Source organism: Haliaeetus albicilla, chromosome 26 (assembly GCF_947461875.1).
Source record: "Haliaeetus albicilla chromosome 26, bHalAlb1.1, whole genome shotgun sequence".
NCBI classification, from domain to species: Eukaryota; Metazoa; Chordata; class Aves; order Accipitriformes; family Accipitridae; genus Haliaeetus; species Haliaeetus albicilla.
The window spans coordinates 14,088,414-14,104,442 of record NC_091508.1 but is presented as its reverse complement, the minus strand read 5'-3'; the positions used below and the strand labels follow the sequence as shown (position 1 = coordinate 14,104,442).

The 16,029-nt window shown below is 54.6% G+C and overlaps 1 protein-coding gene across 2 annotated transcripts in view; it reads left to right on the top strand.

Annotated features, from left to right (window-relative positions):
- The window catches only part of ASTN2 (astrotactin 2), a 360,503-nt gene that overhangs the window by 205,938 nt on the left and 138,536 nt on the right, over positions 1-16,029 (top strand). For both annotated transcript variants that reach the window (XM_069771376.1, XM_069771377.1), the window contains exons 12-13: positions 895-1,061; positions 3,071-3,259. In XM_069771376.1, the coding sequence (XP_069627477.1) occupies positions 895-1,061; positions 3,071-3,259 (356 nt within the window). The remainder of the gene's footprint in view (positions 1-894; positions 1,062-3,070; positions 3,260-16,029) is intronic.

Below are 16,029 nucleotides of genomic sequence, written 5' to 3'. Positions count from 1 at the left end.
CATGTTTGGCGAAAAGGGATGAATAACGCAAGTGGAATAGAAGAGTGCTTTAATCTGGGTGACAATTTATTGATGGCATTTGCCGCCTGCTGGCTTTTATCTTTTGGGACAGGGAAAGCCAGCTGGAGAACTGGAATTAAAACCCAGAGCCAGATCCCCATCTTGTGTGAATCAGCATTGTTCCCTCGGTTGCAGAAAACTGTTCTGATGGGCCTGGGCTGTGATCCTGTCCTCCCCAAGTTCTGCCTCCACCACGGGCCGGTCCTGCCTGCAGCTGTCTCCTCCCATGGGAGGCAGTGAGATGCTTTCAGAGATGATGCCAAGGCCACATTCGCTGGCCTGCCTGGCATGGGTTGAGATGGTTTTTTGGGATTGAGATGTTTTTTGGGTTGAGATGATTTTCTGGGTCTCTCCCAAGCGCTGAGATGGTTTTCTGGGTTGGTCCCAGCTGTTGATGTGTTTTCTGGGTCACACCGGACATCTCTGCATCTCAGAGGAAGAGGTAACAAATGCAGAGGGTTTCTCCAGCATGTTACAGTGCGGGTTGTCACGCTTCACCCCACGCTGGCTTGAGGCTTCATCGCTGTGCGATTTTGCTGCCTCAAGGATTTCACCCTCCTCTGGAGAGAGAATGGGGAGCGAGGCTTTCGCAGCAGACGGGGCCCTTGCCCTGTGGTCCTTGTCCCTTCCCCAGAGGCTGTGCGAGGTGATGCAAGGCCCTTGGGGCTGCCCCATCCATCACTCAGGACAAATTCATCTCTTTTGGATGTAGACGGAGTTCAGCAGCACTGGCTCTTGGGTGGGCTGTGCCCTGGGAGAGCACCCGCCGGGCTGTGGCTCCAGGGTAGAGGAGGACCCATGGGTGACCTTACCACATCCCATCTCTTGCTGCAGTGCCCCGAGGACCTCCGACCCATGAAGGATGGCACTGGTTGCTACGACTACTCCAAAGGGATCGACTGCTCCGATGGCTTCAATGGCGGCTGTGAGCAGCTCTGTCTCCAGCAGACCCTCCCTCTGCCCCACGACCCCTCATCCAGCACCATCTTCATGTTCTGTGGGTGAGTCCCCTCCAATGCTCCTGCATCTCCCGCTAGCAGATAGAGAGCCCGTGCCCTTCTCCATCCCTGCCAACCCTCCTGTGCCACCCATCCCCAAGCTGGCATGCCCAGTGAGGGAGCTGGGTACCCAAGAAAAAGGCTGTTTATGGAACTGACTTCCAGCAGGGAATAGAGGCACCTGGTTTGCCTGCAGGCAGAAGCGTACGGGAGTGCAGGGAGCAATGTGAGCAGATGCACCTTCCTCCTCTTCCCCACTGTGTGACGGTACAGTTTGATCTGTGACTCACCGTGAAGGGACCCAAAAATTGTACATTGCGTGTTGGAGGGGGAAGGTGAAGGATTTGTTTAAAAAATACTACTTTTTAAATTTTTTTTCCCCTCCCCTGTGCCTCTCTTAAAATAGAGTTTCATCCCTGATTTTGGCCAGGATCCTATAATCCTACACAATTTAGCATTTTCTCTCAGGAAAATCTCCCCGGCTGCAGTATGTTCTAAAAGGAGCTCAGTGATTATCTGGCTTTATGCTGCACAGCTGCAGCCAGCCAGCCATCGCCCCATCGCCTGCCCCGGCGCTGGGGCTCTGCGGATTGCATCCCTTGGCTGGTTCACGCTCTCGGACACACAAGGAGTCTACTTTACATCTCTGTAGGAAAGATTACAGCGAAGGAGGGGAAAAGGAGCCCTTTTGCGAAGAAAATGCCCACAAGTGAGAGGGGGACCAAATTCCTAGCAGTAACTCCGAGGAGCATCCACCGAGTCCCGATGCTGGAGGTGCAGCAGAGACTTCATGCAGCCCTGGCTGCTGGCTGCTCCCTGGGGAAGAGCAGCCCAGGGAGCTCTGCCCGCACAAGCTTCTCTCTTTTTTAATCCCTTTTTGCTGGTTTGTTGGTCCCCCTGCCTCCTTTTTTTATTACTGTTTAGCAGCACAGAGCGGTTGAGTCACTAAGAGAGAGCATGTTGCCTCTGCTGTGCCTGCAAAAGAGGTTGGAAATACATATAGGCACCAGCAACCTTTCTGGGGAGGGTCTAGAAAATCTTGGGACATTATGTGGTCTCCATCCGCACCCACGCAGGGGATCTGCATTTCAATCTTCCATCCCCAAGACAGAGACTGTTTCCCTTTTTTTTTCATAATCCCTTTTCAAGGCAGAGCTGCACTTCAGGAACAGGCAAGGAAAAGTGCGACAGACGGGTGGGAGTTTCGCTTGCAGCAGTAAAACGCGGTAGAGGAATGGGAGAGGGGAGCAAGCCCAGATTTAGCAGAGCGCTGTGGCTACAGGGAGGAAGGGTCAGGCAGGGAACAGAAGTTTCTTTGTCAGTTGGGAGCTGCAATGCTGGGGAGAATGCTGGAGGAAGGAGAAGAGAAGGACAGGAGGCAGGATGAGCACGTGCAAAAGATGCCACTGATATCTCCCATGTCTGTCATTAAATCACATCCCTGCTGCCTGCCTCAGTTTCCCTTAGTGTCTGCTGAAGACGAGCATGTGCATCTTGCCCACAACAAGCTTGAAAGCAGGCCCAAGGAGCAAAGGAGCAGCCACGCTGGAGCTGCTTCCTTGCAGGAGGGCACTGCTGGGTGGAAAACAGGAGCAGGAGCCTGATTTCGCTTTGCTCTTGCCTGGGGAATGTCTGTGCCTGCACCGTAGCAGCGTCAGAGGGCACCGGGCGGGCAGGGGCCGTCGGCGACGGTCGAGCAGAGGACGCGCGGTGGGCTCAGCTCTGCTCTCCAGCGCGGGGGCAGCTCACAGGCAGGAGAGCGTGGCTGCAGGCAGACAGGGTCGTGCCGCTGCAGGAAGGATGGGTGTTGGGAGCCGAGCGCTCCTTCACTGGTCGCTCAACCGAGCTGCTGCAGAGCATGTGGTCTCTGCAACCTCTGCGCCTTACCAGGCAGCCACCACAGGTGTTCACGATGCTCGGGTGGGCTCGGCAGAGACTCGTCCGGTGGCGGGGCTCGTGGGGTGGCATGCTCGTGGGGTGGCCCGTCTGACATAGCTTGTGGTGCTTTACAGGTGCGTGGAGGAGTACAAGCTGGCCCCGGATGGGAAGTCCTGCCTGATGCTGTCTGACATCTGCGAGGGCCCCAAGTGCCTGAAGTCGGATGCCAAGTTCAACGACACCCTCTTTGGGGAGATGCTGCACGGCTATAACAACAGGAGCCAGCACGTCAACCAAGGGCAGGTGTTCCAGATGACTTTCAGGTATGGCCCGGTTCTGCTCCTGGTTTTGGGAACATCGGGATGGTGAGATGGGACCAAGGTCCGTTGGTGCAAAGCCAGCATCTCTGACACGTTCACTAGGGGAAAAGCAAGAAGACAACAAGCATCCATGCTTTTCCCACTTGCTCATGCTTCCTGCAGGCAGCAGCATGGGACCCTCCTGGGCCAGTGTGTGTCTCATCAGATGAGTGTTTAATCGCCTTCGACAGGCTTTTCTCAGTAGTGTTGCCTCATCTCTTTCTGAACACTGATGTCTTTCGTCTCTGTGATACCCTGCAACAATGAGTTCTGCCATTTAATTGCGTGTAGAATGAAAGAGCGTTCCCTTTGGCGTGTTTTCAACCTATGCGAGCTGGTTTTATTCAGTGCTCCCAGCTGTAGTACTGGGAGGAGCTGTGGATATAGCATGAAGGTAAATACCCCACCAGAGTGCAAGGAGCAGATAGCAGGGGGTGCTTGCAAGCTGCATGCCGGGTATATCGGGAGTGCGAAGGGTCAGATGCAGGTGGGGAGAGCAGGGTTTGAACAGCCCAGATCTTCACCTTGCAGTGCTCATGGAGGAGAGCTTGCTGATAGCTGCTGAATTCAGGGCTGGAAAATCAGTTGATTTATTTATTTTGCTTTGTTTCAGTGAATGCAGCTGCATTTGGATCGGGTGTGAACCAAGGCGGGTGTATGAGTTTCAAAGCAGCAGCGCTGAGTACTGTCAGGAGAGAATCCAGCCCACATCCCACCCAGACACAACTCTTCCTTGCCCAGCATCTGCCAGTGCACTGAGGGTTTCTTTCCTATTAAGGCACTGAGACCTCATTGCTGCCTCCAATTTTAGCTGGAGCTGTGGGTGCTCATCACTGCTGGCCACAGTGTTTTTCTGGGTGCTTTTTCCCCAGCTGAGTGCAAAGCCTTCCTAGCTATGAATTCACGTGGAACCCTGGCCTTTTGCACTCTTGATGGCAGATGAATTACGAGCTCCACCAGCAAAAAGGTGCTCAGAAAGCCACAGCCAGCGGAGTGCTTGGAGCCAGCAGAGCTGCAGCCTTTGCTGGAAGTGAGAATTGACAGTACACGAATGCAATTTACCCAGTGGGCTCCTCTTTGCTTTCTCTCCCTCCCACGTTACCAGTGTCAGTGGGTCCGTCAAAGCAGAGCGAGGGCTGCAGAGCTGAAATTTTCCATGAGCTGGCAGGTTGAGCAGGTCTGGGGGCTTCAAAAACTCCCCAAGCCCATCTCCTGGAAATGCCAGACCCGGGAGGGCTCCCCCCAGACAAGGTGCAGCCCCGGCTTGTTCTGTCAGTCTCTGTGCACCAAACCTCCTTTTGCAGAGGCTCTAATTTCCTCTCCAGCTCATCTGTAGCCTGGCCTTTGCTTGCACTGTGAAGTAGGAGGGTTGGAAAGCCACCCTTCCCCTGCCTCAGCCAGGGCTGGAGTCTAAGGGCTGCTTTGTTGCTGCCGGGAAGCAAACACATCTGTCCCCAGAGCTAAACTCGAGCCAGAAAGCACGCAAGGTTGTCTGCAGGTCTGGTTTATCCTGGGAGATGTAGCTTCTCCAAGTCATGCCATCTGAGGGCATCCTGGGGATGGTGGGTTTGGGCAGTACCAGGCTGGACCAGGAGCGGTTCCTGCCAGCGCTGCCCTCGGCCTCTTTGCTCTCAGGATTGCATCTTCCAGGGGTCGGAGCCCAAAGTGCACTCCCTAGGGCTCTGGTTGACAGGTTTTCAGGTTAAAAAAACAAAAGGGCTGTTAATGATCTGTTGTCCTTCCCATGGCTGGCAGCGCTCCTGGCCCACCGCGTGGGTGATGGCGGGGGTGCGTGCAGCGAAGGGAAGCTTTTCCCAGTGGGTTCTGCGCAGTGTGAACCCGGTCCTCTGCACGACCTTGCCATCACAAACAGGTTTTTCAGTGCCTGGTGTCGGCTATGGGACTAGTGCTGGGTCTAACAGCTGTAAGGGGCAGGAGAAAGCAGGTCTGAAACAAAAGCAACCTGGAAAGCGTGCCTGCGTGTTGCAGGCTGTACCATGCGAGGCACTGGCTCGGCAGAGCTCAGAGCTGGGCGGGAGGCAGCACGTCTTGCTCCAGAAATGCTTTCGGCAGCCTGGAAGGTCAGCATGGCCACCCTTTCCCATTTGAATGTTGGCTCCAAAAGCGCCAGGCAGTGATGAGGAGGGCTTGCTTCCCCGCACACAGCGTACCTTCCCCGCGGCCAGGCTGCCTGGTATGTCAGAGGGTTACACCGTAGAAGCACCATTACATCATCTCCTAACGAGGGAAGAGAAGGAGGTTAATGGAGAAGAAATTATTAACTAAAAGATGTAATTTGCCTCTGATTTCATAGATATTCAAGAACCTCTCTGAGCATTAAGACACCAGCTGTTAAAGAAGCCCTTAATTTGGTGCATTTGAAACATAGCAGGAAGCTGCCTAATACCAGGGATTAAAAGCCTGTTTCTGCAAAGTAGGAGCAAGAACCTGCTATCAGAACAAGGGGCTGAGTATTTTAGAGGGATTTATAACTGCTGGGATCCTTTAGCTATGCAGATGTGACAGTCCTTTGAATGGTGTCTGCTTCCCATGTCGCCGCATCTTCAGTGTCTTTAATAAATAGGATATTCTCAATCCGCCAGGCATGTCAGCGTGGTGTTGGGAGGAAGCCTTTGTGCTGGGAAAAGCTATCTCACACACCCTGGCCTGGGCAACACCTATCAGTTACAGCAGTATTTCCATCCCGTTGCAGGTGGGGTGGTCTCTTTACCATCTAACAGTCTGCAGCACTGATTAGTCTCTGCCCTTCTGATGGCTGCGGGGTCCTCCCTGCCACAGCTCGGCACGGCACCGGGATGGAGTTGGTGTAGCACCGATGGCTTTATTGTGTCTGCCCAGCTCGAGAGGACGGGGATGTGCAGTGGGTACTTCTACGATGCAGAGTAAGGATGGTGTTTGATGTGATCATGAGGCACGCCAGGCTGGTAATGAAATGGGAGAGCTGCACAGCTTGGAGGTCCCAGACCTGAGACCAGCCTGTGGTTCTAGTCAGTGCTGCTTCAGGTTTTGGTTTTTGCCTTTAGCCCGCATCACTTTATCCGAGGGGGTCAGGCAGCACCCAAACACGTTGGTGGCTATGACTGAGGAGATGGTAACACCCAAGGTAAGGGTGGAGGAATCAAATACTGGCTGCTCCGACAAAGGTACCTGCAACAGGGAGGGGCAGCTGCCGGAACAGTTCATACTGGTGTGCACTATGGGTGCTCCATATATACACCAACACTGGTGTCACTGCTGCATAGAGCCTGTCCCTGCTCACACCTCCCTTCGTGCTGGTGCCAAGGACCCTTTCCCCATCCATCAGCAAGACTGAAGCCAAGCTCAGCAGGACGTGAGCACCGCAGCATCCCTGCAGCTCAGCTCGAACCATCATGAGTTAGGAGCTCTGTGGACAGCTCTTTCAGTATTGAGGTGGCTTAATAACCGCCAATTATCGCTGTGGTGGCTGGGGTGCTCAATTGACCTGTTGGACAAGCCAGCGTCAAGGTTCCTGCTCGGAGGAGTGCGCCACATCATTGCTGCTGCTGCTGTTGCAAGGATTTAAATCAATGTGCTCCTCCAGTGATGCTTCTCCTGTGCGGTCCCTTGCAGGCATTTTGGTGGGGCGCAGACAAGAGATCTTTCATCACACACCAGAACCCCCTCCTCGCTCCTTCCACTGTTGAGCCGAAAGCACATTTAGAGCTGCCGCCTTCTGGGGATCCCTCTCTTTTTTTTAAAAAAGGTTCTTCTTTTTGGTGAAATGCTGTGTGGTGTTAATAAATAGATGGGATTGGAGCTGATCTATTCCAGTCACACTTCTCAGTCTAGCCGGGAGGCTCAGCAGTGGATCCAGCTCACTAAAGACTAGATTAGAGTGATTTTCCCCCCGTTGCCTTGTGGTGGGGCAGAGCCCAAACTCCATGCCGTCCCCAAATCACTGGGGGATTATTTTCCAAATGGGTTGTTTGTTCATTCCTTATCTGTTTTCTGCCATCTCTTTGCCACGAGGGAATAGAGATTTTTGTTTAAGAGCTGTTTGCAGTTTCAGACTGTTGCTTTTATGCCATTAATATGGAGAAAACCCAAATTGCTACCCATGGAGCCAGCTTTACTTGCTGGATTATTACTGCACGGCAAACAGGATGTCAGAGCAACGCGCAGCAGAATGCTCCCTGGGGAGCAGCCATCTGCCCCAACCGGGGTCCCTTCCCATCCCTGCCTCTGGCTCTGCCTCTCATCCCAGCTTTTGCTCCGGCTTGGCATAGCCCCAGGACACAGGGAGCGCCTCGCTCACACGCGCAGCCCCCATTTCCCCCCCCCCAGCAGAGGTGCAGCAAGTCCGGGGAGTTTCTGGGTGTTGGGGGCAGATAGGCAGCCAAAATGGTCCGGTGGCTGGAGGGAGGAGAGGATTTGTGTCGGCACTCCCTCACTGCAAAGAACCTGCTAGGCGCTGAGTGTTTTCCCCCTCTATAGCCAGGGAGGATGGCTCTGGAGGATGCAGGGCTGCCGTGCCGAGCACCATCCTGCAAATTGGAAGCCCCCTTCCCTCTGCAAGTCGGTCCTTGGAGGATGCTGTTCCTTGCATCCCCACCTGTAAAACAGGGCTGCTGCTGCTTTACGGCCTTGGGGAAGGGAAAGGGCAGGTTGGAGGTGGTGCTGAGCGCCGGCCAGTGCTGCCGAGCACAGCACCGAGGAGGCCGGGGGGCCGCGGGGAGGGACGGGCACCCGCTCACCCCGAGCGCTGCCAGCCTGGCAGCCGGCTCTGCCTCCACACAGCTACGTTAATGCTGTCAGGCGGCGCGCCGGGTCGCTGAACCGATGCGAGAAATTGTCATAATATTGATGGGGAGTTTGGCAAGTTAATTTTAAATCTGTCACTCCTTCCCCTCACTGCTTCTCAGCCCTTAATAAACTGGCGCGGCGACGGCGGGGCGAGCTGACAGCTCGGCGCCATCCCCGCTGGGGGGCTGCTTTGGGGAATGTCCCCACCCCATCGCCATACCCAGTGCCCCCAAGCCGTGGGTGCTGCCAGGGCGCAGGATGGGTGCTCAGCCGGGTCAGCAGCATCGCATCAGGGTGCGGGAGGCCGGGGGGGATTCGCTGGTGCCGCCCGGCTCGGAGCTCGCAGGCCAGCCCCGGCTCGGACGTCCTGCCTCCCCCACGGCATCACAAATGTAACATCCCTAACTAGTTAAATTAACGCTATTGATTTTTTCATATTTTTTCCCCTCTCTTTGAAACCTCTGAGCACAGAAGTTATAATTGCGCTGTTTATTATTCCTGTGCCGGTGAGCTCGGCGCCAGCCGGTACCCCAATGCCTTGTTTACCTATTACCCTTCAGGCCGGGATAACGGATGGATCTCTTTTCCAGTGGCTGCCTTCCATTTCATTCCTCTTTTTATTATTTGTTGCTGCAATTCTATTACCTGTTCACAACTCTGAAGCCTCAGACATACTAGTTGGAAGCAATGATGTCTTTCCAAGCCAGGCTAATGCCTCAAGCCTTGGTCCTCAGTAGCAGGCAAGGGGGTTGTTAGCAGTTTAGCAGCTCTGTGGAGCTGTTGTGGGATGTGATGCTCCGCACTCTGCCCCGCGCTCTGCCCCGCTCCCAGTACGTGCCGTGCAGGAGCACTGCCCGCTCCCAGCCGGGGATGCTGCCTGCAGAGCAGAGATGTCCTGGTGCCCGCTTGTTGCCGTGCCACACGCAATGGCGTTGCAGCCCCCAAAGGGCCCCCATCTGAGCTGTTTTTCCTCAATCCCATTTTTTCCACCTCTCAACCTAGCCTCGGGGACATCCTCGCTGCTTTCTTGAGTCCATCCAGCCCGCTTTCTTGAGTCCATCCAGCCCTTTTCAGAGCCACAACAGGTTGCACTTAGACATACACCATGTATTTTGAGCACATTTTCACTGGCCAGGCTAAGCATTGAGATTTTATCAATCCAGGGTATAAATGACTAATGCAATTAGCACAGCACTCCGTCAGTTAGGCTACTATTACATCCTGCATGCATCAGCCCTGCTCCGTTTCAAAGTTAGCATCCTACCGAGAAGGAGAACAGATTGTATGGCTTTGAGCTGGTATTTCCGACAGTCTGCAGCCGCGTGCTTTTGCTCTGGATTGGTAGCATTTTTTTCTTCTTCTAGCAAAACAAAAGCAAGTCCAGTGCCAGCGATATCCTAAAGACAATGCAGGGGTCCAGGGCAGAAGACATGTTTTTTAAAATATACTGACTGAGGTGTTAGTAATGGAGGTATTTTAAGTACCAGAGGTTTTCAGACTCGTTCTGCGCCTTGTGTGGGTAAGATTTAAGGATTGGGCCAGCACATCCTTGGCGAGCGTGGGTACAGCTGTTGCAGCCGCCTCCTGCTCCTCCTGCCCTGTCACTGCTCCAGCTGCGCCCCTGAGCTGCCCCATTTCATTCCAGTCTGTGCAGGCAGTGGGATAACCTCGCCCAGAGTCGGTCTCTGCTGTTTGGCCATTGCCGCTCCCAGTGTATGCCTGAGCCCTGGGGAGGAGGAGGGATGGCCAGGGTGGAGGCTGCAGCCAGAGCCCAAAACCAATTGCACATCCGTGACTTGGGGCTTGGGCTCCTTCCTCAGCCCCTGCTGAGCCCCAGCAGTGCCAGGCAGTGTGTGAAAACGTGCCAGTACAAAAAAATAGGTGGATGTTAAAAAACGCAACCGAACTCCCCACTTCTATCATGAGGCCGCGGAAAAGCCAAGCAGCTTTGACCTCGGTCCGTGCCCCGAAAACAGGCTTTTCAGCCGTCCAAATTGGCGAGTTGATGTTTCAAAGGGGAGCTCAGGCCCCAGAGATGGGCAGTGAGGGGGCAGAGCTCTCACGGTGTCCTGGGAGACGTGGGTACCATGGGTGTGTACCCCAAACCCGCTCTCACAGACACAGGCGCAGTCCAGAGCCAAGGAGCTATGTTGGAGATGGTACCAGCACCCACCAAAGCTGATGGAGTGTCACCCACGGGCTTTTGCTGGGCTCAGGGACCAGCCGGCGGTGGCAGAGCTTTCCTTTCCCCCAGCAGCAGAGCTGCTGCCCCCGCAGCGAGGGATGCCGGGGAGCTTCTCCCCCACCCTGCACCCCTGCTCCCCGCTTCCCCCCAGCCCTGGCAGCGCATTTGTGTCTGCTCAGATGTTTGTATTCTCTGCAGCTGATGAAAATATTCATTATCTTGTTAGCTGCTGCGGCGGAGGAAGTTCGGATTTGCATTTCCACAGCTAATCACGCAGCACAAACAGAGCCTGTCACCCAGCAGTGCTAATTGGGCAGAGCAGCGCTGTGCCCAGGCAGGGAGCCCTCCCTCCTGCCCTTCCCACCGCCAGCGGGGATGGCAGGGGAGAAGGTGCCTGGGTCGTATGGGCACACCGTGGAGGCGAGGAGTATGACAGGGTTTCTGGAAGCGGGAGGTGGAGGAAGGCAGCGGGCATCGGGGCTCGGGGTGCATGTGTTAGCTGGGTTGGTCAACCAGTGAGAAGGAGGGCTGATCCCTGGGCAGGATGGGAGCAGGCAGTGGGATCCCAGTCCAGGAACGCTGCTGGAACACTCTGTGTGTGTGTGTGTGTGTATGGGGAGGTCACATCTCCTAGCTCTGGGGCTGGGAGGTTCTCGGGACGGGAGGTGAAGGGTCTGGGGGAATGCTTGTCCCTTGGGGAGCTGGGCTGGGACACGGGCTCCTCCTGCAAGGAGCCTGCCCTGCTGTCATCAGCCTGTGGCCCTTAGGGGACACCCACGTTCCCCCACGCAGCTGTCAGAGGGCTCAGTGAGGTCTTCAGGGTCTACCCCATGAAAAGCAGATGGTGACACCTTTGTCTCGAGTCCTGAGCATGAGGAAAGGAGAAAGGCTTGAGAGAGGGGACATGGACCCACACAGGAGAGGAGAGACTGGAGGTTGGCGTCGGGCACTTGCAGAACGAGAGCGGGGCTCTGTTCCCCTCCTGGGTTTGGCAGAGGTGCTGTGATTTGTATCCCATCCCCTCCTTGTTGCCATTCCCTTCGTGGTGCCCAGTACTGCCAAGTTCTGCCTTGGCTTCTCTGAGCTCTCAGGGCACCCGGGAGGTCTCCTCCTTCCCCCATGCTGTGGGGAGCAGTCCGTGGGATGGACTCGCTGACCTGCTAGCCTTTCCCATCTCTGACTTTTATGATACTAATTATAGCTGGTGTTATTGCATAGTTAATCTGCATTATTAAGAGATGCGGTGGAGATTGGTTTTATAATAATAATAGCTCAGATTTATAGAGTACCTTTCATCCCAGGGGGTCTTTATTGGCTTTATAGCCTTGCAGTGGTGTACAGGCTTGCAGAGAGGAATTGCTTCTCCTTCCTTCCTCATCTGATGTGGGGTGCCTGGGGCACGGGGGCTCTGCACCCACTCGGGACACATGAAAATAAGAGTTATGTTCAGCTGAAAAGAAAGAACAGAGTGAGGCGGGATGGTTTGAGGCAGTAAATTGTAGTCACCCGACTTGAAGCTGTGATAGCAGGGTTTTTCCATCATGCTATGGGCACTTCTTTGGTGGTCACCATTAGCACAGGCCATGGGTTTGTGATGCTTGCACCATGAACACCGCTCCAGCGGCACCTCTGGGGACAAGGCTGACACTTGCAAGCCCATCACTGCACTTCCTCGCTAGTGCCAGCGTTGGTCAATGGAGATTCCCCATCCAAGGACTAAATTGTCTTGACATTGACTTAGCAATGTGAATCCTTGCTCCAGGCAATGCAGTCGCGAGCAGGCACCATCATGGGGATATCTGAGCGCTCCGCAGCTATGCCAGCTGTCGAGCCATACCTGCTTCCGAGTTAGCAGCAGGGCTTGGATGCAGTCCTCGGTGCAGCAGAAAATCTTGTCTTGCTCTTTCACATCACAAGTGATCTCTCCAGAGATGGAGGATTTGCCCTTCTGCGTGTTGCAGTATAACTCGTGACTGCGTAAACCTGAAGGCAAGTGCTAGGTTTGGGCCCCATCAGTTGAACCCACTGTCCACCAAAGGTGGTGGACAAGCTATGCCGGGACCCCTCCCATCCCCTGCTGCATCCTACCCGTAGGGCACATGGGATAACCCAGGAGATCTCCTAAATCTTCCACCATACGCGGTCCCTGGACAGCGTGACCTGGCTTGGATGCTGGAGCCGTGGCTCAGTGCAGAGGAATGCAGGAGCAGGCGGTGGGGACTGACCCAGCATCACTTGCCCTCCTGCCTATCCCCCAGCGATGCTCCTTTGCTGTCGTGCTCTCACTCTGCCCAGATTGCAGCCGGGTGAGAAGGACTCTCCCATGGGCTGTTGACTTCAATAACCATTTTCTTGAGATGAAAGCTCGGGATGTTTGTGCCAGTTCATTTCTTCCCCAGCACAGGCCAAAGGAGCCTGGTGCAGGCAGAGCAGCCTGCGTGCCTGCGCCCTGGCTTGCCAGGGGATGGTGCCACTCACCAGCTGTGCCCGTACCCGTGGGCAGCAGGCAAACATCTGGAAGGTGGGATGGCACTGCCACTTGTCATCAGGCAGCCATGCAGCCCAGGTGTGACGGCCCATGAGGTGGGAGGAGGGAAGCAAAGTGGAAGGTGCTCCAAGGCACCTTGCGGAGCCCTGGAGCGGGGCTTGGCTCTCAGCATCTGCCTTTCCCCGGGAGGATGGCAAGGGGTGAGTTTGCTGCAGGTGCCCTGGCTCGCCGTGCGCATCGTTTCTTGGCTTCCGTAATTAACTTTGCACACACAAACACGACTTTGCAGATGCAGTCACAAATCCCAGCTAATTCACCATATGCTCCGGCTGCCTGACAGCACCAGGGAGCTGCCGCTTACGGATGCATCCCCAAGCGCTGCCCTGCCTGTGTGCTGCCTTCACCTTCCCTGCCTGTCCCTGGCCCCTGGGGGACACCAGGCTCTGCACAGCATCTTGCTGCAGAGCGGCTGCGATGGTCCATGCTGGCGGATTTGCTGCTGGGCAGAGCTGAGGGCTGGCCAAGCGTCCTGCATGGGCACCTTGGGCGGGCACCGGGCACCACTGGGGTCACCCCGGGCTCGGTCGATCCTGGCACAGGGATGCTGGCGCAGCTGGAACCCATGCTGGCGTACAGCAGGCCTTGTGCGGAGGGGAAGCGGGAGCATTAACTGCATTGAAATGACTTTGTCGGAGTGCCAGCATATGAAATGTGTGGTGATATTGCAGCCCTGCCACTGCCTGTGGCTGTTTTTCCTCTGCTTCTAATGACTAATAGAGAGAAGACAAAACAATTTCTATTAGTTTCTCCCACGCTGCAGTGGGTTTCTTATTTTCCAAACCTCATTAGAGTTTGTAATACCATGGTGGTAGTCAAGAGCAGTCCGAATCACCCTGGGGGGAAAGAAGAACCGAAGAGATATGATGTGCAGCCCAGTATTAACACTGCTCCTGGCTCATTTCCAAGGTCCCTCCTGATTCCTTTCCAAACTCTTATGCCTTATCTTCATCTTAAAGGTTAACGACGAAGCTTAGGAGAGGAAAAAAACATGCTTAAGATCCCAAATTGTTAAAGAGAACGGATATGTGTGCTGAGCAGAGAGCTGGGTCTGCATTTATGTTAGAAAGGCAAATATTATTTAAAAGGCAGTGCTTGCGCTTTCCAGGGCATTGCAGCTGGGGGGTGGGTTTCCCTGGAAGAGCTGCTGGTGTGAGGGGCTGCTGGTGTGCAGAGAGGCCACTGCCTTCAGGTCACCATGCCCAAATCCCATAGGAACTGGATGCAAGTCAGGCACCAGCCTCGCGCCAGTTCCTTGGGAAGTCCCAGCGTGTAGTCCTGGCTCCTCTGCAGCCAGTGGGAGTTCTGCATTTGTTGCCCTGTCAGAAGTAATAATAATGAAAGCGCCAGGCACAGAGCTGCTTGAGCAACACTCGGGAAATGATTGCAAATAGCACCCAAACAACCCGCGCAAGAGGACCCACAGCCTTGGCTCAGCTCGTCACTGAAATAATCATTCAGAGGAGGTGTCCAGCCTGGCTCTGGGTTGCTCAGGCTCAGAAAAACTGTCCCCATAGAGAAACCATCCCCAGATGATCTTGCAGTGGCCACAACCTGGTGGGCAGAAGCTCCGTGAGCTGCTCCAGGAGCTCTGTCTGTCTTCTCCATCCAAATCGTTAAAAGGCTGAAAGTTGCTGAGCTTATGGAAGCCGACGAGGTCAGACCCTTCGGTTGTCAGCGATGGCGAAGCTAATGGAGGGAGACACATTGAAGAGCAGATACATGGAGCAAGACACGGACCCTCCTGGCAGACGCTAAGCAGCGCCAGCCCTTTGCAAACGGGTAGATTTCTTATCAGCCGCATCAGCTATTGGGCATTTCCCAGACCTTCCAGACAAGGAGGGATGGCACACGGCTCAGATATGTCCTCCTGGCCCTGCCACCGGGTTGCAGGCTTAGGATAAGGCTGTTGAGGCCAAACCCCAGCCATATGTGGGCAGTGGTGGAGCCACTGCCTATCTCGCTGGTGAGATCAGCCGAACACTTGATGCAGAGCCACGCAGGGAGAAAGGCTTTGGCTACTTGCTCGTTTGCTTTGCCCCTGCAGAAGGAGAGAATCAGAGGGGGGTGTGTGGAAGGGCTTGTTCTGGGTGATGATGCACCTGTGACATGATGCACCTAAGTGATGTGATACACCTAGGTGACATGATTCGTGCAGGACAGTAGGAAGGAGATAGCAACTTAAAGATGCAAAGTGTTGGGTCAGACATATGCTGGGTTGTATTTCATCAGCTTCCTTGCTGCTTTTCCAAGCAAGCAGTCCAGGAAATGAGCAGATCTCCAGCAGTAAATGCAAAGAGCTTGGAGCCTGCTCCATCAGAGGGAAGAGACTGTCGGTGGACTATTTTGGGTTCTGGTCCTGATGCAGCTAAGAGATCTTCCCCAGGTTTGAATGTTAATGATGGCAGCCTCTGCACCAAGTCATGTCTCCCAGCTCATATGCACTGGCCTCCATCAGGTTTCACTCTCTGCAAGTGTGGGCTTCCAGGAGCAACTTGTGCTAGAGTTACAGGCAAACAAGAGACAGGTTGCCACTCTTTTCTCTTTCTCCAGCCACAGGCGTGTCCGCTTTTTTTTCTTCACTCTTTCACTCAGACATGGGGTTTTTTGAGTTTTCTTAAAACTTCTTGCAGAAAATCACATTTAAGCTTAGCTTAAGCATGGGAAATTTCAATCCCAAAGGGAATAATCCATATATTTGCAAAGTTCTGTAAGGGGCTGAAAACTAGAGCTTCGCATGGGATTCCTCTTGCAGCCCCAACTCTGTAATTAAGGCATAAATCCAGCTCTGCGTGCCTGCGCTCTGCCTGCTGCACAGGCGCCAGGCGTTGCTGTGGGAACCGTAACTTTCCAAATTTGTTTTTACTCGCCACTCCGTTTCAGCCTGTTCCCAACAGGCACTCCGGAGGAAGAAAGATCCACAGCCTACCGCAGGATTTCACCCACAGGAGACATGCTTTACTGGAACAAATAAATAGCTGTATAATGGGGAGCGGGATGGGAAGGACAATAAAGGGTGATAAATGGGCACTGAAGATGTCACCAGGACCCGGCATCGTGAGAGCCAGCAGCTGGGAGAGGCTGGGGAGCCTCTTGGGGTCCCTCCACATGGCCACGGGCACTCCACCTGAGCTGTGTTGCTTTTGCTGGCCAGAGCCACGTGCTGGTGGTGGACCTCCTCCAGCAGCACGTCCCCTCACCAGCTGCCTACTCTGGGGC